This window comes from Megascapheus bottae, chromosome 35 (assembly GCF_031878675.1).
Source record: "Megascapheus bottae isolate mThoBot1 chromosome 35, mThoBot2.hap1, whole genome shotgun sequence".
Classification (NCBI taxonomy): domain Eukaryota; kingdom Metazoa; phylum Chordata; class Mammalia; order Rodentia; family Geomyidae; genus Megascapheus; species Megascapheus bottae.
The window spans coordinates 1,687,917-1,712,061 of record NC_143543.1 but is presented as its reverse complement, the minus strand read 5'-3'; the positions used below and the strand labels follow the sequence as shown (position 1 = coordinate 1,712,061).

At 44.4% G+C, this 24,145-nt stretch overlaps 1 protein-coding gene across 1 annotated transcript in view; it reads left to right on the top strand.

Moving 5' to 3' along the window:
* Window positions 1-716: 716 nt before the first annotated feature.
* Abcc9 (ATP binding cassette subfamily C member 9) overlaps window positions 717-24,145 on the top strand; it is a 57,530-nt gene continuing 34,101 nt past the window's right edge. The window contains exons 1-14 of the mRNA XM_090324480.1: window positions 717-1,033; window positions 4,062-4,226; window positions 4,896-5,037; window positions 8,378-8,499; window positions 9,299-9,465; window positions 9,974-10,216; window positions 11,475-11,669; window positions 12,212-12,364; window positions 13,326-13,481; window positions 14,833-14,967; window positions 16,489-16,651; window positions 17,983-18,023; window positions 18,753-18,895; window positions 22,677-22,785. Coding sequence (XP_090180606.1) covers window positions 4,085-4,226; window positions 4,896-5,037; window positions 8,378-8,499; window positions 9,299-9,465; window positions 9,974-10,216; window positions 11,475-11,669; window positions 12,212-12,364; window positions 13,326-13,481; window positions 14,833-14,967; window positions 16,489-16,651; window positions 17,983-18,023; window positions 18,753-18,895; window positions 22,677-22,785 — 1,911 coding nt within the window. The 5' untranslated portion in view covers window positions 717-1,033; window positions 4,062-4,084. The remainder of the gene's footprint in view (window positions 1,034-4,061; window positions 4,227-4,895; window positions 5,038-8,377; window positions 8,500-9,298; window positions 9,466-9,973; window positions 10,217-11,474; window positions 11,670-12,211; window positions 12,365-13,325; window positions 13,482-14,832; window positions 14,968-16,488; window positions 16,652-17,982; window positions 18,024-18,752; window positions 18,896-22,676; window positions 22,786-24,145) is intronic.

Sequence of the window (24,145 nt, the reverse complement as noted above, 5' to 3'; positions counted from 1 at the left end):
TACCATGTAACCCTTTTATTAATTACAATAAAAATATATTTAAAAATGTCAAAAATATATAAAATAACAAAATAATATGCAATAATATGTAAGAAGTGGGCATAGATAACAGATAGCAATTAAATAATATATAATGTCTGAATAACGTATGTCACAGATATCCAGTCATAAAAGTATAATAACAAGAGTCCACGGTAATATAAGTAATGTGTATAGATAATAATATACAGAAATAAAATAATATACAATGTATGAATGATGGGTATAAATGACATAACCTTCATAAGTGACCAGCTAGCATGCCATAATATATAATGTGTGTAAAGGAAGACAATCAATAAAATAGCATGTCGTCAAATCCTACTGTGTCATCTGTATAGAATAAGACATGACAGTCATGTCTGATGGTAAATACACAGGTTCTGGGGTGGTGTTGGAGGGGGGGGAACCCGCTCTGGTTCTCTGGCCGGAGCGGGGAAGGGAGCGGGTCTGGCGAGGCACGCCGGACACCTGCCCCGTCTTCCCGGCCTGCCGCTCACGTCGGCGTCGGGGTCTGGCGGGCCGTGCGCGGCAGCGGGGAGCGGGCGGTTTGTGTCTGGTAATCTGATAGGAGGCCCGGGTTTGCTGCGCTTCTCCCCCCCCTCCACCCCCGCGGGCCAGGCGCCACCGCCCTAAAAATAACCACGGGTCCTGGGGGCCCCCGGGGCCGTCGTCCTCCTCCTCCTCCGCCGCCCTGGAAGAGGGAAGAGGAGCCGGGACTCAGCAGCAGCTGCCCCGGGGAAGGGGATCCGGACAGCCCCGGGGAAACTTTCTTTTGGGGGTGCAGAGCCTGGGGCGCGCGGAGGCCTCAGCCCAGACCTTCTGCATTGGCATTGGCCTTGCATGGACTTTTCCGGGTCCTTGGATCCCCACATTAATAAATTAATAAATATATATATATATAAACTAATAAAATAAATGATCATTTATTCATCATCCCAGGAAGATTTGCCCACAGCCCCCCTGGAGAACCCCAGCGCTGGAGACTCCCCAGGTAACGCCTCTCCATTCTTCTTCGTGCTACTATTGTATTGATTGTTATTATTATTAATAATATTAATATGTTATTATTTTATTTTATTAGTTAGTTATTGGTGAATGGGGTTCCCCTGACCTTGGAGTGTGTAAATTGCTTCCCCTCTGAACCTCTTCCCCTCCCTGTGAAAGCAGGCAAGCCAAGCCGGCTAGGTGACCAGCCAGTGGGACTAGAGAATGCTGTGTTGGCTGGCTGATGATGGAAATGGCTAACCCCGCAAGCCGCATGGCTAGTTAGCTAGATGGCTGGACAGCTAGTTAACTAGTTAGCTAGGTGGCTGGACAGCTAGTTAGCTACATGCCTGGATAGCTTGTTAGCTAGGTAGCCGGATAGCTAATTAATTAGCTAGATGGCTGGGTAGCTAGTTAGCTACGTAGTCGGACAGCTAGTTAACTAGTTAGCTAGATGGGTGGACAGCTAGTTAGCTAGGTAGTCGGACAGCTAGGTAGCTGGACAGCTAGTTAACTAGTTAGCTAGATGACTGGGTAGCTAGTTAGCTAGGTAGCTAGAAGGGTGGATAGCTAGTTAGATAGGTAGCTGGACAGCTAGTTAATGAGTTAGCTAGATGGTTGGGTAGCTAGGTAGACAGACAGCTAGTTAGCTAGATGGCTGACAGCTAGTTAGCTAGGTAGCCGGATAGCTAGTTAACTAGTTAGCTAGATGGCTGGGTAGCTAGGTAGCTGGACAAGCTAGTTAACGAGTTAGCTAGATGGTTGAATAGCTAGGTAGGCAGACAGCTAGTTAGCTAGATGGCTGACAGCTAGTTAGCTAGATCACCGGACAGCTAGTTGGCAGAGCCAAATGGCCAGAGGGACGGCAGGCCAGCCAGCCAGCCAGCCAGTCTGGTTCTTGGCTGGTCTCTGGGGTCACTGTGGGGTTTGGGGGTTGTTTTTGTCACCAGCCCAAGGAGATAAAGCAAATGTGATGCCTCGGCTCTGGAGGTAACGGGGTCACCTGTGAGGAGCCGGGCACAATCATATAGAATATAATAATAAATGTATAATAGATATATGCACACACATTTTTTTTTTGCCTTCCCTCCCTTATTGTGGGAAGCCTGTCACAGTATCAGGAAATTATTTCCTCCCTCCCTCCCTCCTTCCCTCCTTCCCTCTGTCTTTTCGCCTACAGATCCTGCCTGTAATTCAAGTTGTGTTTTCCATGTATAAATTGGGGGTTTTTTGACTGTGCGTTCTACTTTATTGAAATATATGGATTTAAGTGTGCAACCCAGATATAATTTATACCAGCAAAGACAGGAAAGAGGAAATGATTATCTTGAAGTTTCTGGAAAGGAGGACGTAGAAGAAATTCCACTAAGTTATATATTTGAGCATTCTGGTCCAGAGGGCTCCTGCAGAAACATGGCTTTGTCTTGTCTTGTGTTCTGATCCCAAAGATAAAGGAAGAAAGATTCACAGATTTTTTTTTTTAAACCCAAGTTCTCAAGGCCTTTTTTTTTTTTAAATGAGATCCAAAGTATGGGATTTCTCACTTAAAATTATTATTGTTAATTATTCATATAATTTATTAGTATCTTGAAGTAACTACCATTGTAAAGGGATACGGTTCAACCTGTCAATGTATGAGGAAAAGGCATCTTAACCCGTTATCCTTTACCTCCTCCTCCTCCTCCTCCTCCTCCTCCTCCTCCTCCTCCTCCTCCTCCTCCTCTTCCTCCTTCTCCTCCTCCTCCTCTTCCCCCTCTCCCTCTTCTTCCTCTTCTTTCACTCTCTTCTCCTTCAATCTTCATTTTTGCTAGTCCTGGGTCTTGAACTCAGGACCTGGGCGCTGTCTCCCTGAGCTTCTTTCCCTCCAGGCTGGCGCTCTACCCCTTGAACCACAGCTCCACGTCTGGTTTTCTGGTGGTTCACTGGAGATCAGAGTCTCCTGGACTTTCCTGCCCGGGCTGGCTTTGAACCTGTGATCCTCAGATCTCAGCCTCCTGAGTCGCTGGGAGGACAGGCGGGAGCCCTTTCTGTTAGACTGTAAATTTGTTGTTTAAAGGATCACACCATTGGAATCCTCCCTGCATACTCTGAATTTTGGTTACTATGTGTTTTAATTATATATATATAATATATATCAATAGTATAGATACTGTATAGATATTTATTTATATATTTATATGCATTATGTTATATATATATCATGGTATATATATTTACATTATGCATTTGTATTACATATGCATACATATTTTATATTATCAGCGTATTCTATATTATATTTGTATATGATTTATCTGTTTATATATAGCATATATACTATTATATATGTAATATACTATTATATATCTAATATGTGTCCCCATATCACATATGTCTTCATAACTTAGACTTAACCTCCACAGATAACCTTTGTCTCTCTGGTCTTAAGACCTATTGACTGACATAAATACTGGAGAGAGAAAAAAAACAATGGCCTTTTCCCATCACACAGGGTTTCTCTCCCCATCCCCACCGGACATCTGTCAGCTGAAAGAGGAAAGGAAGAGGTCAGAGGTCAGAGGTCAGCTAGCATCTCCTCCTCCTCCCCTAATTTTACTGGGAATTTCAGACGTGGAGAACTAATTTAAAGAACAATTTCCTCATAGCTACGCCTTTTTAGTTTTTCTCCATCTTGATGAGAAAGGATGTGAACTACTAGTTTCTGTTTTACTGTTATTTAAAGAGATCTCAGAGACCCCCCCCCCCGCCTCCCTTCTACCTTGTGCCAGTACTAGGGCTTGAACTCAAGGTCTTTCACACTCTCACTTGGCTTTTTCCCTCAAGGCTGGCGCTCTACCCCTTGAACCACAGCTCCATGTCTGGTTTTCTGGTGGTTCACTGGAGATCAGAGTCTCCTGGACTTTCCTGCCCAGGCTGGCTTTGAACCTGTGACCCTCAGCTCTCTGCCAGGCTGTATCAGGCCACGGTTGGGTGAAGAAAGTTCTTCAGTCGTGACATGGTGGCCTCTCTGGCTCTCTTCCTCTGCTCTGTCTTAGAGTAAACCCCGGAATAAAAGAGAATGAGTTTCTCCTTTTGTGGCGACAACGTTTCTTCCTACAACATCTACAATGGCGTGCTGCAGAATCCTTGCTTTGTGGACGCCCTCAATCTGGTTCCCCACGTCTTCCTCCTCTTCATCACCTTTCCCATCCTCTTCATCGGTGAGTTATTTTTTTTTTGCCAATCCTGGGTCTTGAACTCAGGGTCTGGACACTGTCCTTGGGCTTTCTCAAGGATAAACTGGGAGAGAGCGCGAGAAAAGAAATGAAATCATGACCTGACTTACGTCAATGTCACCTCTCTATCCATCACCTTTATCATCACCATGAAAAAATACAAATTAAAAGGGGGCTGGGGGCCTAGTGGTAGCGTGCAGGAAGCATACAGGAAGACCTGGGTTCGATTCCTCAGTGCCACATACATAGAAAATGCTGGAAATGGTGCTGTGGCTCAAGTGGTAGAGCTCTAGCCCTGAGAATGCTCAAGGACAGTGCTCAGGCCCTGAGTTCAAGACCCGGGACTGGTAAAATAAAGAAATATAAATATATAGTATAATAAAATATAAGTATCTATTTTCGAAATATATAGTATAAGAAAATGTAAGTATATATTATATAACTACACGAATATTATATGTATAATGGGAAGATAGAAACAAATGGCTGGAGGATAATGAAGATATTATACTATTATATCCATAATTCTTGAAGAGGAATGAATAATAATGTGAATGAAGATGTGCATGATTATCAGTGATTTTGTTTCAGCTAGTTTTGACTTGCTCCTTCCCTCCCTCCGACCCCCCTCCCTCCCTCCCTCCCTCCCCCCAGGGTGGGGGAGCCAGAGCTCCAAGGTTCAGATCCACCACAACACCTGGCTGCACTTTCCCGGCCACAACCTGCGCTGGATTCTCACCTTCGCGCTGCTCTTCGTGCACGTGTGCGAGATGGCGGAGGGCGTCGTGTCTGACTCGTGAGTGCAGGCCTGGGCGTGGGGTTCACAGAGGCTTTCTTGGGGTGTCAGGGTTCATGGAGGCTTTCCTGGGGTGTCAGGGTTCATGGAGGCTTTCCTGGGGTGTCAGGGTTCACGGAGGCTTTCCTGGGGTGTCAGGGTTCACGGAGGCTCTCCTGGGGTGTCAGGGTTCATGGAGGCTCTCCTGGGGTGTCAGGATTCACTGCGGCCTTTCCTGGGGTGTCAGGGGTTCACTGAGTCATTTTCCAGGCTGTCAGCGTTCAATGAGGCTTTCCTGGGGTGTCAGGGTTCACTGAGGCTTTCCTGGGATGTCAGGGTTCACAGAGGCCTTTCCTTGGGTGTCAGGGTTCACAGAGGCTTTCCTGGGGTGTCAGGGATTCACGGAGGCTTTCCTGGGGTGTCAGGGGTTCACGGAGGCTTTCCTGGGGTGTCTGTTCATGGAGGCTCTACTGGGATGTCAGGGTTCACTGAGGCTTTCCTGGGATGTCAGGGTTCACTGAGACTTTCCTAGGGTGTCAGGGTTCATGGAGGCTTTCCTGGGGTGTCAGGGGTTCACTGAGGCTTTTCTGGGGTGTCAGGGTTCATGGAGGCTCTCCTGGGGTGTCAGGATTCACTGCGGCCTTTCCTGGGGTGTCAGGGGTTCACTGAGTCATTTTCCAGGCTGTCAGCGTTCAATGAGGCTTTCCTGGGGTGTCAGGGTTCACTGAGGCTTTCCTGGGATGTCAGGGTTCACTGAGACTTTCCTAGGGTGTCAGGGTTCACGGAGGCTTTCCTGGGGTGTCAGGGGTTCACTGAGGCTTTTCTGGGGTGTCAGGGTTCATGGAGGCTCTCCTGGGGTGTCAGGGTTCACTGCGGCCTTTCCTGGGGTGTCAGGGGTTCACTGAGTCATTTTCCAGGCTGTCAGCGTTCAATGAGGCTTTCCTGGGGTGTCAGGGTTCACTGAGGCTTTCCTGGGGTGTCAGGGGTTCACGGAGGCTTTCCTGGGGTGTCAGGGGTTCACGGAGGCTTTCCTGGGGTGTCAGGGTTCACGGAGGCTTTCCTGGGGTGTCAGGGGTTCACTGAAGCCTTTCTCAGGTGCTGGGAGGTAAACTGAGGCACAGGCAACCGGAAGCAGTAGCACTGGGGCCACACTGGTGGGAAGAGCAGTAGTCACTGGTCCTGTTGGGGATGCGAGGGTTCTGTCTGTGTTTGGGGGTGCGTCTGCATCTGGGGGTTCTGTCTGTGTTTGGGGGTGTGTCTGCATTGGGGGTATATCTGCATTTGGGGTGTGTCTGCATCTGGGGGTTCTGTCTGCGTTTGGGGGTGGCATCTGCATCTGGGATTCTGTCTGCATTTGGGGGTGCCTCTGCATCTGAGGGTTCTGTCTGCGTTTGGGGGTATGTCTGTATTTGGGGGTGCGTCTGCATCTGGGATTCTGTCTGCGTTTGGGGGTGCGTCTGCATCTGGGGATTCTGTCTGCATTTGGGGGTGCCTCTGCATCTGGGGGTTCTGTCTGCGTTTAGGGGTGGCCTCTGCATCTGGGGGTTCTGTCTGCGTTTGGGGGTGGCGGCTGCATCTGGGATTCTGTCTGCATTTGGGGGTACATCTGCATCTGGGGGTTCTGTCTGCATTTGGGAGTGCATCTGCATCTGGGAGTTCTGTCTGCATTTGGGGGTGGCCTCTGCATCTGGGGGTTCTGTCTGTGTTTGGGGTGGCCTCTGCATCTGGGATTCTGTCTGCATTTGGGGGTGTGTCTGCATCTGGGGGTTCTGTCTGCGTTTGGGGGTGGTCTCTTCATTTCCCTGACCACCTGAGTTCAGATCCCAGCCTCGGAACTCTCTCCCAGGCTTTGCCTCCAGACTCCGTTCGTTCTGAACCTGGAGAAAATTCTGTCCATTTGCATGCTTCCATGTTGCTCTTATCTGTAAAAGACAGGTGTAAGTACAAAGGTCGTTGATATGCATGCATATATATATGTATACTTTATATATATATATATGTCTTGTTTTCATTTTGTGCCAGGGTTTGGGTTTGAACTCAGGGCCTCACCATCTTGCTTAGCTTTTACTCTTAAGCCTGGCGCTCTACCACTTGAGCCACAACTCCATTTCTGGCTTTTTGGTAAATCATTGGAGATCAGAGTCTCACGGACTTTCCTGCCCAGGCTGGCTTTGAACCACGGTCCTCAGATCTCAGCCTCCAGTGCCTGGCTGCTCCAATAGTTTTAGATTTATATTTTATAATTTTTTAAAAAATTTTTGCCAGTCCTGGGTCTTGAACTCAGGGCCACTCTCCTGGCCCCTGGATTTATGTTTTAATATACTGAGGAGTTCTCAAATAAACATTGGAGTTTATTTTTCAGAAGAGGCAAAGCTGGATGAGATAGGAAGGACGTGTGGGAAGAAGCGAATATAGATTCTCCACAGCTCAAGGAAAAGCTTTAAAACCAAACTTAGTCATCCATTCACATGTTTAAAGGCGTTTGATTTGCCGGAGGCAGTCAGATAGAACCGCCTTTATCATCTTGAACACAATCAGGTGGAATTGTTATTCCCCCCCCCCCCCCCCCCCCGTAATGCACAATCAAGTCAAATGCCAGTCATATCTTGATTTTGGAATCATACCAACAAGGGAGTTGGAGGCATTGTTGGTAGAGCACTGAAGTGTCAGGTATTGAGTTTGAATCCTGGTCTCATACCTAAGAAAGAAAGAAGGAAAGAAACAGAGGAAGGAGGGAGGGATGGAAGGAAGTCTGTCTGCCACATTTGTGTGTGTGTGTGTGTGTGTGTGTGTGTGTGTGGTGTAGGGCATCTGGGCCGTTTCCATAACGTGGCTGTGGTAAACAATCAGGCAGAGTACATTTCCTTTGAAACAGTGTCACCCCTTCTGTCTCATTTTCTCCCAGTGTTTCAAACAACCACAAACCAGGTTATACCAAAGCCACCAGCACAACCACATTCATTGCAGCATCGTTTACCATAGCCAAGATATGGAACCAACCTAGATACCCCTCAGTGGACGAATGGATGAAGAAAGTGTGGGGTAGATAGATAGATAATTCCATGTTTCCATCAGAAAGAATGGCATTGCCCCATTTGGAAGGAAATGGAAAGACTTGGAAACATTTCTATTCAGGGAAGTTAAGCCAGACCCAGAGAAACCCAGGCCGTGTGCTTTGTAATAATTACAATGTGCCAATGGAGGGCAAAAGATGAAACCCAGACGTGGAGCTGTGGTTCAAGTGGTAGAATACCAGCCTTGAGGGAAAGAAGCTCAAGGACAACGCCCAGGGTCCTGAGTTCAAGACCCAGGACTGACAAAACAAAGAAACAACAGGTGAGCCTGCTTTGTTCTTCCGTAGGCGACGAGAATCCAGACATCTCCACCTCTTCATGCCAGCTGTCATGGGATTTGTGGCCACGACGACATCGATCGTGTATTACCATAACATTGAAACATCGAACTTTCCTAAACTACTTTTAGGTAAGCACGGCCACAGAAGACATTTCTAGACTAATTTCTAGAATAATTCCAGCTTATTCTCCACCTCTTTCCAGCTCGCTCATTTCTTTTTAGCAATATTTTGTGTGTGTGTGTGTGTGTATTAAATATTACAAGTCTGCTTATTTGTAGATATGTGCATGTGAGATGCCTGGCCTTGAACTCATGGCCTCAGACTCTCACTTAGCTTTTTCCCCTCAAGGCTGGTGGCGCTCTACCACTTGAGCCACAGCTCTGACTCTGGGTTTTTTTTTTTTTGCTGGCCTAGGGTTTGGCCCTAGATACACCATGGATGATCATTTTTGTTTTATTTTTCCCGCCGCTCTGGTGAATGGAATTGCACTTCCGGTGAGAGGGGCCCTGTGTCTTATACACTGTATAAAATCACAGTTGATTGACTGTGTACCTTGTCTTCCTGGGAACTGACTTATCATTAATGCCAGCTTTTTCCGATTTCTAGCTACCCACACATCCCTCGACCACTAGGCTTCACTCTCAGTGCTCAGTGGTGGATTTTTTTTGAGATAAGAGCCTCACAGACTTTTCCCACCGTGGGCTGGCTTCGAACTCATGATCCTCAGATCTCAGCCTCCCAAGTAGCTAAGCTTATACTTGTACCCAACTGCCCGGGCAAGTTGAAAGCATCATGTTTTTATTGAGATATTAATGAGAAAAAAAATTTAAAATTTCCAAGAGAGATTTCTTTTTCTTTCTAAACACATTTCTACCCCCCCCCCCATTTCTTCCTCTCCCTCCCTCCGTCCCTCCCTATCTTTTGCAGCCTTGTTCTTGTATTGGGTGATGGCTTTTATTACCAAAACCATCAAATTGGTGAAGTACTGGCAGTCGGGCTGGGGCGTGTCGGATCTTCGCTTCTGTATCACAGGAATCATGGTGATTTTGAACGGGCTCTTGATGGCAGTGGAAATCAATGTTATTCGAGTCCGGGTGAGTATTCCAGGGCTTTCCTTCTCTTTCTGCTCTTCGGGGACTCAGCCATAGGTGACAGTCAGTCAGGAACAAGCCAGACTCTGTGTAGAACACACCAATGGATGTGTGTGTGTGGAGACGGGGTTGATTGATCACTGAGCTCTGAGCCATGAAGACTTCAGGGATTCCACGCCACTAATCCCAGCCAATCAGGAGGCCGAAATAGGAGGTTCGTGGTTCAAAGCCAAGTCTGGGAGATTCTGATCTCCAGTGAACCCACCAGAAAAAGCCCATCAGGGGTGCTGTGATTCAAATGGTAGAGCACCAGCCTTGAACAAAAAGAGCTCAGGGACAGCGCCCAGGCCCTGAGTTCAAATCCTGCAACATACCAAAATAAAATAATAATAAGTGAAATTTTCCTTTCCAAATGTAGAAATAATAATAATAATAATAATAATAATAATAATGCCAGAGCTCCTTAACAATGACCCTCTGGGATTTCCTTTTTATTTTTTTTTTGCCCCAGAAATACGTCTTCTTTATGAATCCTCAGAAGGTGAAGCCACCGGAAGATTTGCAGGATCTGGGTGTGAGATTTCTCCAGCCCTTTGTCAATTTGCTTTCCAAAGCCACGTACTGGTGGATGAATTCTCTCATCATCTCTGCTCACAAGAAGCCCATCGACCTGAAAGCCATTGGAAAATTACCTATTGCCATGAGAGCCGTCACCAATTATGTCTGCCTCAAAGATGCTTATGATGAACAAAAGGTGACCTTGACACTTGTCTTCCCCTCCCCCCCGGCCCCCGTGTCCAGATAGGAATGATTTAATCTGAGCCCCGCCCCGTGGCACATTCCTTTAATCCCTTATGCTCAGGAACTAGAAGCTGGAGGATCTTGAATTTGAGATTATCCCAGGAAAACAGAGCAAGAAGCTTGTTTGAAAAACAAAAAGAAGAACAAAAAAGTTGCACACCTAGCATGTGTGAATCCCCAGCACTGAAAACCAAACCAAACCAAAACAAACATATTGGTTCCTTCTAGAACTTTCTTTGTGTATCTTGCATTGCTTTAAGAATTCAAACATCATTGGGTATTTCCAATTTTGTCTCGAAATGCTTTCTTAGCTGTGATCGCCCATTCAATAGTGGGGTCTTTTAAGAAAGAAGGAGAGCAATCTAGTGAAGATTATTTATGATTATTTTTTGGCTGTTCTCAAGCAAGCTGTACAAAGCATTTATAGTAAATGATGAAAATGACCTTTATGTGTCCAAAAATGTTTTCTTTTTTTCTGTGTTATGAAATTACTATCTCAGGAAACGGCAAACCAGAAAGGAACTCATTGCCAACTCTTTAGCGTCCCAGGAGAAAAACATTACATAATAACTTCTCCATTTCTCTGCCAAAATCAAGATTGGCGGTAGAGATGGGAAATATGGACTTACATTGCCTGCATTAAGTCCAGTGAACTAATGTCATCATCTTTGATAGATTTCAGGAAAAAAAACCCAATATGGTGCCTTTTAAGAGGGAATTTAATATCTGAAACGATGCAGCTTCGATTCCTTGAATTCAACGAAACGACTTCATCTAGTCTTTCCCAGGGTTTCTTAAATCTAAGAAATACTTCGGATTTCTTTTCTTTTATTTTGGTGACAGTCCTAGGGTTTGAACTCAGGACCTCACTCTCTTGCTTAGTTTTTCAGCTCGAGGCTGAGACTCTGACCCTTTGAGCCATCTTCACAGATGGCTTTTTGGTAGTTCAATTTCTGGTGGTTGTAGGACTTGAACTCAGGGCCTGGGTGCTGTCCCTGAACTCTTTTGCTCAAGGCTGGGGTGTTTTACCACTTGAGCCACAGCCCCACTTCCAGTTTTCTGGCGGTCCGTCAGAGAGCTGAGTCTCTCGAGGCTGGCCTCGAACCGTGATCCTCCGATCTCAGCCTCCTGAGTGGCTGGGATGACGAAAACGTCAGCCACCAGCTGGAAGTTTTCGAGGGCCCTATTTAGTTTGCGGTTTTGTTTTGCAGAACAAAGTAGCGGATCATCCGAATCGGACCCCGTCGATCTGGCTGGCAATGTACAGAGCTTTCGGCCGACCCATTCTTCTGAGTAGCACATTTCGCTATCTTGCTGACCTGCTGGGCTTTGCAGGCCCTCTCTGTATTTCTGGAATAGTCCAGAGGGTGAATGACACACAGAACGGAACAATTCATTACACTGGTGTAAGTTCATGGAACTTCACGTCTGTCGTTGCTACGGGGGCTCGAACTCAAGACCCAGGACTGGCAAAAAAAAAAAAATTATATATATATAAAAACACACACACACGATTTTCTCCACAAGGAAAATTATTGGTTTTGTCCTTAAAAAGGATTCAATTTTCGGTCATGGTAGGCCTGTTAGAGTAACTCATAAAAATGCCCTAATTAAGAAAAAAAGAAAACATTTTTTCCAGGTACTAAGGTTTATGTTTGTAGATCAAATATTTAGAAGATCAAGGTTCTGGGCTGGTAGACCAGTCATATTTCTTCTAAGACAACTAAGAGGTGTTTTTCTATTTAGAAGCATCAAGTGGTTGCAATTGATTTCACTCCTTTTGTAACATTAAGTATATTTATTTATGCATTTGTGTGTGTGTGTGTGTGTGTGTGTGTGTGTGTGTGTGTGTGAGCCACCAGGGGCCTTTTTTCTTTTTTTAATAAATGCCTGGTAGATGAAAAGATCAGGTTTAATTCGTTTCCATTTTGTCCCCCTTGGCAACAAGGTTTCAAAAACTCTCTCCTCAAAGGAATTCCTTGAAAATGCCTATGTCTTGGCTGTTCTGCTCTTCCTGGCCTTAATTCTGCAAAGGACATTTTTGCAAGCATCCTACTATGTCACCATACAAACTGGCATCAATCTTCGGGGGGCTCTGCTGGTAAGTACAGGCCCTGAAGGGTCTTTGCTCTGTAGCAATACTAGCACCGGGATTTGAACTCAGGACTTCATACTCTCGGTCAGCGTTCTTGCTTCTAGCCGGTACTCTACCGCTTGAACCATGCCTCCAGGCTGTTTGGTTTTGTTTTGGAATCTCACAGTCTTCCTAGACTGTCTCTGAACCCTGAGCCTCTGGATCTCAGCCTCCTGAGTAGCTAGGTTGATAGATGTGGGAACCACTAGACCCTAGCTCAGGCATTGAAAATTATTGTTATTGTTATTGTTATTTGTCAATCACGGGGCTTGAACTTAGGACCTGGGCCCTGAGCTTCTTTCCCTCAAGGCTGGCGCTCTACCACTTAAACCATAGCTCCACTTGCAGTTTTCTGGTGATTCATTGGAGATCAGAGTCTCATGGATTTTTTTTCCCTGCCCAGGCTGGCTTTGAACCTTGATCCTCAAATCTCAGGTGTGAGCCTCTGTAACCTAGCTCTATTTTTTTGTTAAATTTTATTGTCATTTTCTTCTCATAGCAACATTTCCGGATCTGCTTATTGAAAGAGGCAGGACTAAATAATAAACTCATTGACCTTCAGTACCTTGAGCTAAAATGCCTGTGCCCTGAGTTCAAGCCCCAGGACTGGCCAAATAGAAATTGCTAGAAAACTGGGCCTTGAACTCAGAGCCTTCTACTCTCGCTTGGCCTTTTCCATTCAAGGTTGGCGCTCTACCACTCGAGCCACACCTCCACTTGCAGCTTTTAGCTGGTTCTTGGAAATAGGAGTCTCCTGGACTTTTCCTGCCTGGGCTGGCTTTGAACCTGTGATCCTCTAGATCTCAGCCTTCTGAGTAGCTGAGAGGACAGGCGGGAGTCCTGGGAGCTTGGCGAATAATGTCTTTTTGTTTGGTTACGGTGAAAATCGGTAATGGCGATGTTGATTTTCCGTTGTTTTCCCTGGCAGGCCATGATCTACAATAAAATCCTGAGGCTCTCGACCTCGAACTTGTCAATGGGCGAGATGACGTTGGGGCAGGTCAATAATCTGGTCGCCATAGAGACCAACCAACTCATGTGGTTCCTCTTTCTGTGCCCCAATCTGTGGGCCATGCCCGTCCAGGTAAACCAACCTCACATAGATTCCGGTTTGCAGAAGAAATCAAAGAAGCAGAAGGACCAACATGACAAACCTTTTAGGGCCTGGGTGCTGTCCCTGAGATTTTCTTTTTTTCATTCAAGGCTGGTGCTCTACCACTTGAGCCACAGCACCACTTCTGGCTTTTTTCTATATATGGGGTACTGAGGAATCAAACTCAGGTCTTTGTGCATGCTAGGCAAGCACTCTACCACTAGGCCAAACTCCCAGCCCTGGAAGGACATTTCTTTGAGGACAGTGTCCCCCTTCCCCTCACTCTCCCCCCCATCCCCACTTTCCCCTCCCGTCCCCACATATGAGTGGTGGAATCCATTCTCCAAGTCATGTCCAGTGAGGAAACAGCTGCCTCTGTTTCCCCTGTGTCCCTCCATGTCTGTGCCTCCACCCCAAAGAGAGACAAGTGAACCAAACTGAACAAACAGAAAAGAAAAATAGAAACCACCACAAGACATACTAAAGCCACTAGCACAACCATGTTCATTGAAGCACTATTCACCATAGCAAAGATATGGAACCAACCCAGATGTCCCTCATTTGATGAGTGGATCAACAAGATGTGGTATTTGTACACAATGGAATTCTATGCTGCTGTCAGAAAGAACAACATCACCCCACTTGTAAGGAAATGGAAAGACTTAGAAAAAATCCTATTGAAGTAAGCCAGACCCAAAGGAACATAGGCTCCATGGCTTCTCTTCTCTGTGGTAGCTAGAATGTGTCTATAAATCTACAAGTCTACACACTGAATGATGTAAAAAAAAATACACTAGGGCAGTATAAAGTATATAGATCTCTAAACATTCATACACAGAGGCCAAAGGAGAATTTGTTGGTAATCCACACACCCCAAACTCAGAAACAAAATGGCGTACATTATCAGCCAAGTAGGATTTGAAATGACACTGCTTGGGTTCAAATAGCTGCTCCGATCTCTGGTTGCCTGCAGTGAAATTCTCTAAGCGTGGCTCTTCCTTTGCTGTCTGAGGTCAAAGCTACGGAGGGTGACACCATTTTTCTAGAACGTTTCCTGGTCTTTCAGAATGGAATATTGTCTTTATAAGATCCCAAAGCCTCCTGGAGGCCACTCTGTGCCTTTTGTGCAAGCAAGTGGTTAGATAGGCGTGTCACACGTCACCAGGTTGAAAACAGCCCTAGCACTTTGCTTTCCCCCGAGTAAGTCACAGAAAAGATGATTTCATCCACACTTGAGTCCACTTCCAAATAAAATGTAATCTGCTCCCGTGACTTTCTCACCAAGATACTTCCTTTCCACGGCCCTGCTGATTTTTCTTTGCTGCCTATGTTTCCTTCCTAGATTATAATGGGGGTGATTCTGCTCTACAATCTGCTGGGGTCCAGCGCTCTGGTGGGGGCAGCTGTCATTGTCCTTCTTGCCCCCATTCAGTATTTCATTGCCACCAAGCTGGCAGAGGCCCAGAAGAGCACGCTTGTAAGTAACCAGCTCTGGGGAAGCTTACGGGGAGTTGAGCCAAATCTTTCTTCTGTAGTAGTCACCGGTATTTGGATTTGTTGATTTAGTGTTCTCTTATTGGCATGTGTTCATGTCTTAGAGTCTAAAAAATAAAAATAAGCTGGGCATCAGTGGCTCACATCTGTCATCCAGGCTCCTCAGGAGGCTGAGATCTGAGGATTGTGGTTCAAAGCCAGCCCAGGCAGGAAAACCCATGAGACTTTTTTTTTTCTTCTACTTAACCAGCAAAAAAGTCACAGGTGGAGATGGGGCTCAAGTAGTAGAGTACCAGCCTTGGAGGCAGGGGGAAAGCTGAGTAATAGTGTGAAAGCTTGTTTTGTTTTGTTTTTTTCTTTTGCCAGTCCTGGGCTTGAACTCAGGGCCTGGGCACTGTCCTTGGGCTTTCCTCAAGGCTAGAGCTCCACCACTTGAGCCACAGCACCACTTCCAGCTTTTTTCTATGTATGTGGTACCAGGGAATCGAACCTGGGTCTTTGTGCATGCTAGGCCAGCACTCTACCACTAGGCCAAACTCCCAGCCCTGAGACTCTGGGTTTAAGCCCTAACACTGACACATAATAAATGAAGCATGGCCTACTCGTTCTACATTCAGTGTCTTTATTTTTCTAGTATAAAGGATACTTGCAAAGGAAGAGTAATATAATTATATATTATATATGATATACTATATAATATGAAATATTATACATTGTATTAGAATAGCATAAAACAATACATAATTATAATATTTATTATATAATATATATAATTATATAGTGTATACAATTATATAACATATAATAATGTAATGCATAATATGATAGGATTGTATAATATGGAATTAAAATATGGTATGCTATTATATAATATATAATATGTTATATTAATATGTTGTATTATAGTAATACATAATAATATATTATATTAATATGTAACCCAGTATATTAATTATATACAAATATAATATATTATATAATATGATACATTATGTAATATATGAATTATATTATATTAATATATTTCTCAATATATAACATTATAATTGATCATTATATCTATGGTGAAGATAAATAATATATTAAGTATCTGTACAATGTAATTATATACACCACCTAAAATATATACCATAGTTTATCTCTTACATTATACATGTTTTTTTTATTTTAATTATTTGGTCCTGTAGCTCAAACTCAGGGCTTGAATACTGAGTTTCAGTTCGGGACTGGTGCTCTACCACTTGAGACACAGCTCCGTTTCCAGCTTTTTTGGTGTTTCATTGGAGATACCGGTTGCAGAAACTTCCCTGTGCAGGCTGGCTTTGAACTTGGCTCCTCAGATCCCAGCCTCATGAGTAGCTGGGCTGTCAGGCCGGAGTCACCCGCTCAGTCCCTTGGCTGTGGGATCCATTCTTGAGGGGCAGCGGTGTCCCCGAATGTCACCCTGCCTTTGTGGCTTCCTTGAGTGTGGCTTCTAGCATGTCTCCTTCCCTTGCGTGGCTAGGATTATTCTACCGAAAGGCTGAAAAAGACCAATGAGATCTTGAAAGGCATCAAACTGCTGAAGCTGTATGCCTGGGAACACATCTTCTGCAAAAGCGTGGAAGAGACCAGAATGAAGGAATTATCCAGCCTGAAAACCTTCGCACTGTACACCTCGCTGTCCAGTAAGTTGTTGCCCCAGCCAGGGGACCCAGCCATGTCATTTCATGCACCTCAGTTCTTTCCCCCCTTAGCAGTCACTTGACTGGTAGAGGCTCACTTAAAACATATATATAATTTAAAATCTATAATTTAAATATATATAAAATTTAAAACATATAATTTAAAATATATAATTTAAAATATCTATCATTTAAAATATATAATTTAAATATATCTATAAAATTTAAAACATATAATTTAAAATATATAATTTAAATATATATAGTTTAAATTATATAATTTAAAATATCTATCATTTAAAATATACAATTTAAATATATATAATTTAAATTATATATTTAAAATATCATTTAAAATATATAATTTAAAATATATAATTTTAAAAATATAATTTAAATTATATAATTTAAAATATCTATAATTTAAAATATACAATTTAAATATATATAATTTTAAAAATATATAATTTAAAATCTATAATTTAAATATATATAATTAAATATATATGATTTTATTGTCAAGGTGATGTACAGAGGGATTACAGTTACATATGTAAGATAGTGAGTACATTTCTTGTTGGACTTTGGTTACCCAAATGACCATAAAACCAGGCCTCAGCATTTTAGCTGAAAATAGGAGGTTTTCCTTATTCTATCTGTGTATATCCTGTTCATTACAAGATAGTGACTGGTATTTAAATGATAGGAACATGGATTTTTCTTTGCATAGACCAAATGTCATCCCAAAACCAAATCTCCTGCAACACAAGAATATTTGTGTCTTTAAAAAAAAAAAAAAAGAATCCTTCTCTGGCTCAAGAGCTATGTGCATATGACCATATACAATGATGCGTATCAAAATAAACTAAAAAAAAAAACTCCCACAAAGAATCCATCTCTGAAATAAACAGCAAAATTCCTGGCTGGTGGTATGCATCAAGTAGTCAAACACCAAGCCTAAGCAAGCAAGTTAAGCAAAAATGGGAGTCAGAGTTTCAACTTTGATACCTAAAAGGCAAAATAAAGAAGGAGGAAGAAAAGGAGGAGGAGGAGGAGGAGGAGGGGGAGGGGGAGGGGGAGGGGGAGGGGGAGGGGGAGGGGGAGGGGGAGGAGAAAATGGAAAAATATTCAGCTTAAGATTAGCATGGAAAGTTCCTAAAACCCCAGACAGGAAGATGCGGCCTGAGAAATGTCTGTAGGCGCCAGAATGTTGTTTAATGTACTTGGGCCTTCAAGGAAATGAAAGTATTAATGGATGATTAATTCAAATTCTCCCCCCCCCCAAACCTTTACTCCGTCGAGTAAGATGAACCTGTTGGCTTTTCTTTCCACAGTTTTTATGAACACAGCTATCCCCATCGCTGCCGTGCTCGCTGTAAGCCACTTTTGTTTTCCCCTCCTCCTTCTTCTTGTTTTTGTCCATATATATAAAATGATCTGTGATTCTGGGCACAGGGGACTCACGCCTGTAATCCTAGTGGCTCGGGAAGCTGAGATCGGAGGATCCAAGGTTCAAAGCCAGCCTGTGTGGAAAAGTTCCTTGTGGCTTTTATCGCCAAGACACCAGCAAAAAGTCAAAAGTGGAGGTATGGCTCAAGTGGTAGAGTGCCAGCCATGAGTGAAAGAGCTTAAGGACAGCGCCCAGGCCCTCCTGAGTTCAAACCCCAGGAATGGAAAAAAAAAAAGTTAGAAAAAAAAATAAAAGTATTTAAAGAATAAAAGAAAGAAAAATGCCCTTAGCTTGAACCCAGGGCCTGGGCGCTGTCCCTGAGCTTCTTTCCCTCCAGGTTGGCGCTCTACCACTTGAACCACAGCTCCACGTCTGGTTTTCTGGTGGTTCATTTGGAGATCAGAGTCTCCTGGACTTTCCTGCCTAGGCTGGCTTTGAACCTGTGATCCTCAGATCTCAGCTTCCTGAGGAGCTGGGCTGACAGGCGCCAGGCTGGTGTCTATTGGTTTGTTTAGAAAGAGTCTGGATTTCTTCACTGTGCCGACAGCACAGTTGGGCTGAGTGTATGAAGAAAGGCTTGGCTTTCATTGTGGCCGTCGGTGTGCACGTCTTTTTGCTGCTCTCCCTCTGATGTCACGTCTTTGCTTTACACAGACGTTCGTGACACACGCGTATGCCAGCGGGAATAACCTGAAGCCCGCAGAGGCCTTTGCTTCCCTCTGCCTCTTCCACATTCTCGTTACACCCCTCTTCTTGCTCTCCACTGTGGTTCGATTTGCGGTGAAAGCCATTATCAGGTGAGTCCCCGGCCTATGCTTGAGAAAGGATAGCAGGACAGGAGAATCCCTTCCAGGCTTTCTTGGGTGCTGGCAGCTCCCGCCTGTCCTCCCAGCTCCTCAGGAGGCTGAGATCTGAGGCTCGAGGTTCAAAGCCAGCCAGGGCAGGAAAGTCCAGGAGACTCTGATCTCCAGTGAACCACCAGAAAACCAGACGTGGAGCTGTGGTTCAAGTGGTAGAGCTCCAGCCTTGTGCTGGAAAAAGCTAACTGAGACCATGAAGCCTTGGGCACTGGCACACACACGCACACACACACAAATGGTTGTGCTGTAAATCACGGTCTGACAGGACACGTCTACCCTCTTTTCCAAGTTAGGTCGTTTGTAATCATTGGAAAGTTGCTGGGCGTTTGAAAGCTGAGGTCCTGTGGCCTCTATATTTCTCGTGGCTCTGAGCTACTAGGAGACATTACAGGCTGTACTTTGAAGCTTCACTGCCAAATTAGGCAGCGAGCTGGAATAAAGGAAGCTTCAGACAATAAAATTGATACACGACCAGCTATTTGGGGGGGGGCCTTATTTTCATTTCTCTCGTCCTCCCACTGCCATGTCACAACTCTTCCTTTCATGGTTGCTGTATGAAATCAGAATTCTGACTGGGCTGGCCAAAGCAGATCCAAAATCCAGTTGAAAACTTAGCCCAGGCCAAAAAAAAAAAAAAAAAATCGCTGAAATCAAGTCTCTGTCCAAGTGCCAAAATGGACTTTGAAAAGTTGATCTGAAAAAGAAGAAGGAAAAAAAAAAGAGGATCAAAGCAATCCCCAGATTTTATTTTTTTGTCCTTTACTCCGTGCCCAGCTTGTAATCCTGCTATAGTGAATTCCAGAACACTTAAGTACAGATAATTCCCTGAGCATTTCTGTATAAGCAACTCCCTTAAAAAATACATATATATATATATATATATATATATATATATATCAACCAAAGGGATTTACTGGCTTGATAAAAGGCCTGTTTATAAAAGTCTGTTGCTAAACGCCACAGTTCCTGATTGTCTGAGCCAAATAGTATATACTTCTAAAAAAAAAAAATCTTATTTCTCTCAAATGAATTTTAGGGCTTGTGTGTGCTTCATATCTTTCCAGTCCACAGAGAAGACAGAATCTTTGGATTGGATTGCATTGGGCCAGTCCTGGGACTTGAACTCAGGGCCTGAGCCCTATCCTTGAGCTTCTGAGCCACTTCTGGCTTTCCCCCCACTTAATTTTAATTTTATTTTATTATCATCAGGGTGATGACTTCTGGCTTTTTTTGATAGTTCACTGGAGATCAAGAGTCTCACAGACTTTTCCTGCTCAGGCTGGCTTTGAACCACGACCCTCAGATCTTAGCTTCCTGGCTAGCCGAGATGACAGGCGCAGACAGATCTTTTTCTCCGCCACTAAACACTGGGTCTGAGACTCCAACAAACTACTGTTATCTGTGTTTGGCTGTGCCTAGAAACTCATGACCCATCTTTGAAGTCAGTTGGTTCCCAGGGGCGTGTACAACTTGTTTGTAATCTGACACTTGTGTCAGCTGAGTTTTCAAATCTGTTCGTCAGGGTGGTGCCATAACTCTAAATTTCTTTGCCACGTGCGTAGATTAATATTCCACAGGGTGATGTGTTGAAAGGTATGTGGATACCAATGTACGGTTAGTCCACGTGCAGAGGAGAAACTCAAGAACTTTCTAGACTTTCTAGAACTTTCTAGAACACCCTAGTCTGGATGAGACTGTCCTACTTTCTTATCAATAGCCAATGTCTCTTTCTGGCATGAGAATGTCTGTAGAAGCCCATGTAAACATCTGTGTGTGTGTACATAAATCCATGTGCATATTTGCACAGACAATGTGTATATGCTGGAGAGGGAACATAGATAACACGGAAGAAAAGAGGCATACAGTGTTTTCTCCTGACAAATCCAGCACATTCTGCACACCCAAGTTAGAACTTTTGGTACAGGTTGCAGAACACAGCGGGGAAGGAAGGGGGCGGGAAATGTCAGTTATTTAACTAGTTGAAATACTTGGATAAGAGTGAATTTTTCTTTTCCTTTTGGTCGGTGGTGGGGCTTGAACTCAGGGCCTGGGCAGTGTCCCTTTTGCTCAAGGCTGGCGCTCTACCATTTGAACCACAGCTCCACTTCTGGTTTTTCTGGTGGTTCATTAGAGATCCGTGTAGAAGGAGACGCTAGGTGTGTTTAGCACAGACAGTAGGCGGTGGCGAATTAAGTGTGCAAAAACACACTCCTGGAGGCCAGCCTTCCAGACTGGGTGTCATCCCCCGGACACCTCTGGCCATGTCAACAGATCCCTTCTTGCTTCTGAATTTGAAGGAGAGCCAGAGATCCACTGTGATAACCAAGTATAAAAGCTCGGCTGGTCCCAGGAAGGAAACCCAGGCATTGTGCAAGGCCCTGGCTAGAGGATGGGGCCGGGGTCCAGAGATTCTGGGGGTGTAAACCCGGCGTGAAGCCCTTTACACACTCTTCTTAACTTCTCAGCGCCAGGCGTGTCCTTCTCTGTCCGTGCCTTATATGTGTATGTGCAATTATACACTGCATGTATTGGCTTTAATAATGATAGATTTCCTGTTCACAGTATACATTTGTCATTAGATACACTGCATCTGTGTAATAATTACGAGTTTCATTTATAATAGAAAATGTTACAGTTCTGTTCACTTCTATATAATATGTATTTAATTTAATAATTACAAAATGTATAGCTCTGACATAAACCGGCATAGAGATCAAAAATGACATATTATATTTAGTTTAATATACGTTTATGATGTAAAATGGTATAATTATGCAATAGCACGTTATATGTATTTAATTTAATATTACAAATTTTATAGCTCTAACATAAATCTGTGTAGTTATCGATAAAACATAAATCTGTATGATTATCAATAATGATGCATTATATAGTTAGTTTAAGAACTACATTTTTTTGGTGCTAGACCTAGAGCTCGAACTCAGGGCCTGAGCACTGTCCTTGGGCTTTCTCAAGGCTAGAGCTCTACCACTTGAGCCTCAGCACCACTTCCGGCTTTTTCTATGCATATGGTACCGAGGAATCGAACCCGGGTCTTCGTGCATGCTAGGCAAGCACTCTACCACTAGGCCACACTCCCAGCCCCTACATTTTTAATTATGATGTAAACTCCTATCATTATATGCTATTACACATTACATGGACTTAATTTGAAAATGGTAAGCTTTCTGTTTAACATATAGATATGTATAATCATATACAAGTATACATGACATATTTAAGAATGAACTTTTATTTATGACAGACATTTGTATAACATAGGCAATTACCCATGATAGGTATTTAACTTGCTTCTTATACATTTCATTTATTATATATTTATTCATTTCCTTTACATTCTGCGCATAAAGATTTCTGTAAATACATTCTGTTACGTGTCACTGTCACCATCCTTTCTGCCCACTCCAGTTGAGGTTCTTAGCGCCCTCCCCTCTCTTTACCAGGGAACAGGATTAAGACCCGCAGTCCACGCCATGAGCAGGGAGGTTTGCTGGCTTTGAGCTAGCCATGGCTAGCCTTGAGAGTTTCTCTGTTCGAGTGCTCAGAGTCCCGGGGCTCAGGCCTGGTCAGTCTCTCCTAGTCCCAGCCCCTCTTGAGAACTGACCCTGAGGCCTGCAGTGAGACAGGGGCTGGCTGTGCTGGGCTGCACTGTGTGTCTTGCACGCTCACTGGGTGTGTGTGACTTGGCCTTTCACAGTGTGCAGAAGCTGAACGAGTTTCTGCTGAGCGACGAGATTAGCGGCCATAGCTGGCGGACTGGCGAGGGTTCGCTGCCCTTCGAGTCTTGCAAGAAACACACTGGACTGGTAAGTGCTGTGCCTTGCTGGGGCTGGGGGGCGGGGCTGTGGTCAGAGAATGGGGGTGCAGGGGGAACCCCGCTGATGGCTTCATTAGGGAAGCCACTGGAAGAAATTGGAAAAAAAATAAACGAGAACAACAACAAAAATACACGTAAAAGAACTCAGATCTCAGGGCTCTGTTCGTGTTAGGGTGGGTGTTTGACCGCTTGAACCATACCCCCAGTCTTGGGTTTAGGCCCGTGGTGAGCCACAAATTGTGATCCTTTTGCCTGTGCCTTTCTCCTGGCTGGAATGGGAAGGACATATTACCACACCTGACATACGACTGAGATAGACTCTTCAGGGTATTTTTTATCCAGGCTGGTCTCAAAGCTCAGTCCTCCAGTCTCTACCTTCTGAGTAGTTGGGAATACAGATCTGAGCTACCATGCCCTGCCTTGTATGTCATATAAATACACACACACACACACACACACACACACACACAGAGGATTATCTATCCATCCTTCCGTCTGTCTATCTATCTATCTATCTATCTATCTATCTATCTATCTATCTATTGTGTGTGTGTGTGTGTGTGTGTGTGTGTGTGTGTGTGTGTGTGTGTACTGGGCCTTGATCTCAGGGCCTGGGCGCTGTCGCTTAGCATTTTGGTTCAAGGCTAACGCTCCACTACTTGAGCTCAACCTCCACATCTGGCTTTTTTTGTTGTTCCTTGGAGATAAGAGTCTCAAAAACTTCCCTGGCCAGGCTGGCTTCGAACTTCCATCCTCCGCTCTCAGCTTCCTCTAGAGGGGCAGGCAGGTGGGGCCTAGAGAAGAAGAAACGAGGAGAGAGAGCTAGCCACTGTGGTCAGACGGTGACATGAGTTTGGACGGGGACAGATGAGCCCACGGAAGATCCTTCATGGCTTGCCTTCTGTGGGGTTGCCTGTGTCTGCTGTCACGAGTGGCTGGTAGGATGAGAGGAGAGAGCGCGCAGGAAAGGAGTCGCCAGGCTAGCAGGAAGGTCTGAGCTGGCGTGACTAAATGCGGTGCACACATTGGTAGAGCTGAGGAAGAAGGCTCAAAGAGATCCATATCCAGAACGAGAGACACATATGCAGGTATGTATAGATATCTCTAGCTACACATGGGTATATAAAGATCTAAGTATATATGTACATACAGACATGTAGATATAGACACACATTGATCTATGCCCCTAACTATAGATACACGCATGCTTATGTATATACTTGTGTACATATGTGTCTATAGGTAGGTTTAGATGCGTGTAAATATATGCCTGTATATATGTGTATGTATATACACATGTGCACATCTACACATATATGTTATGTGCGCATGCATGTGCATATTTATAT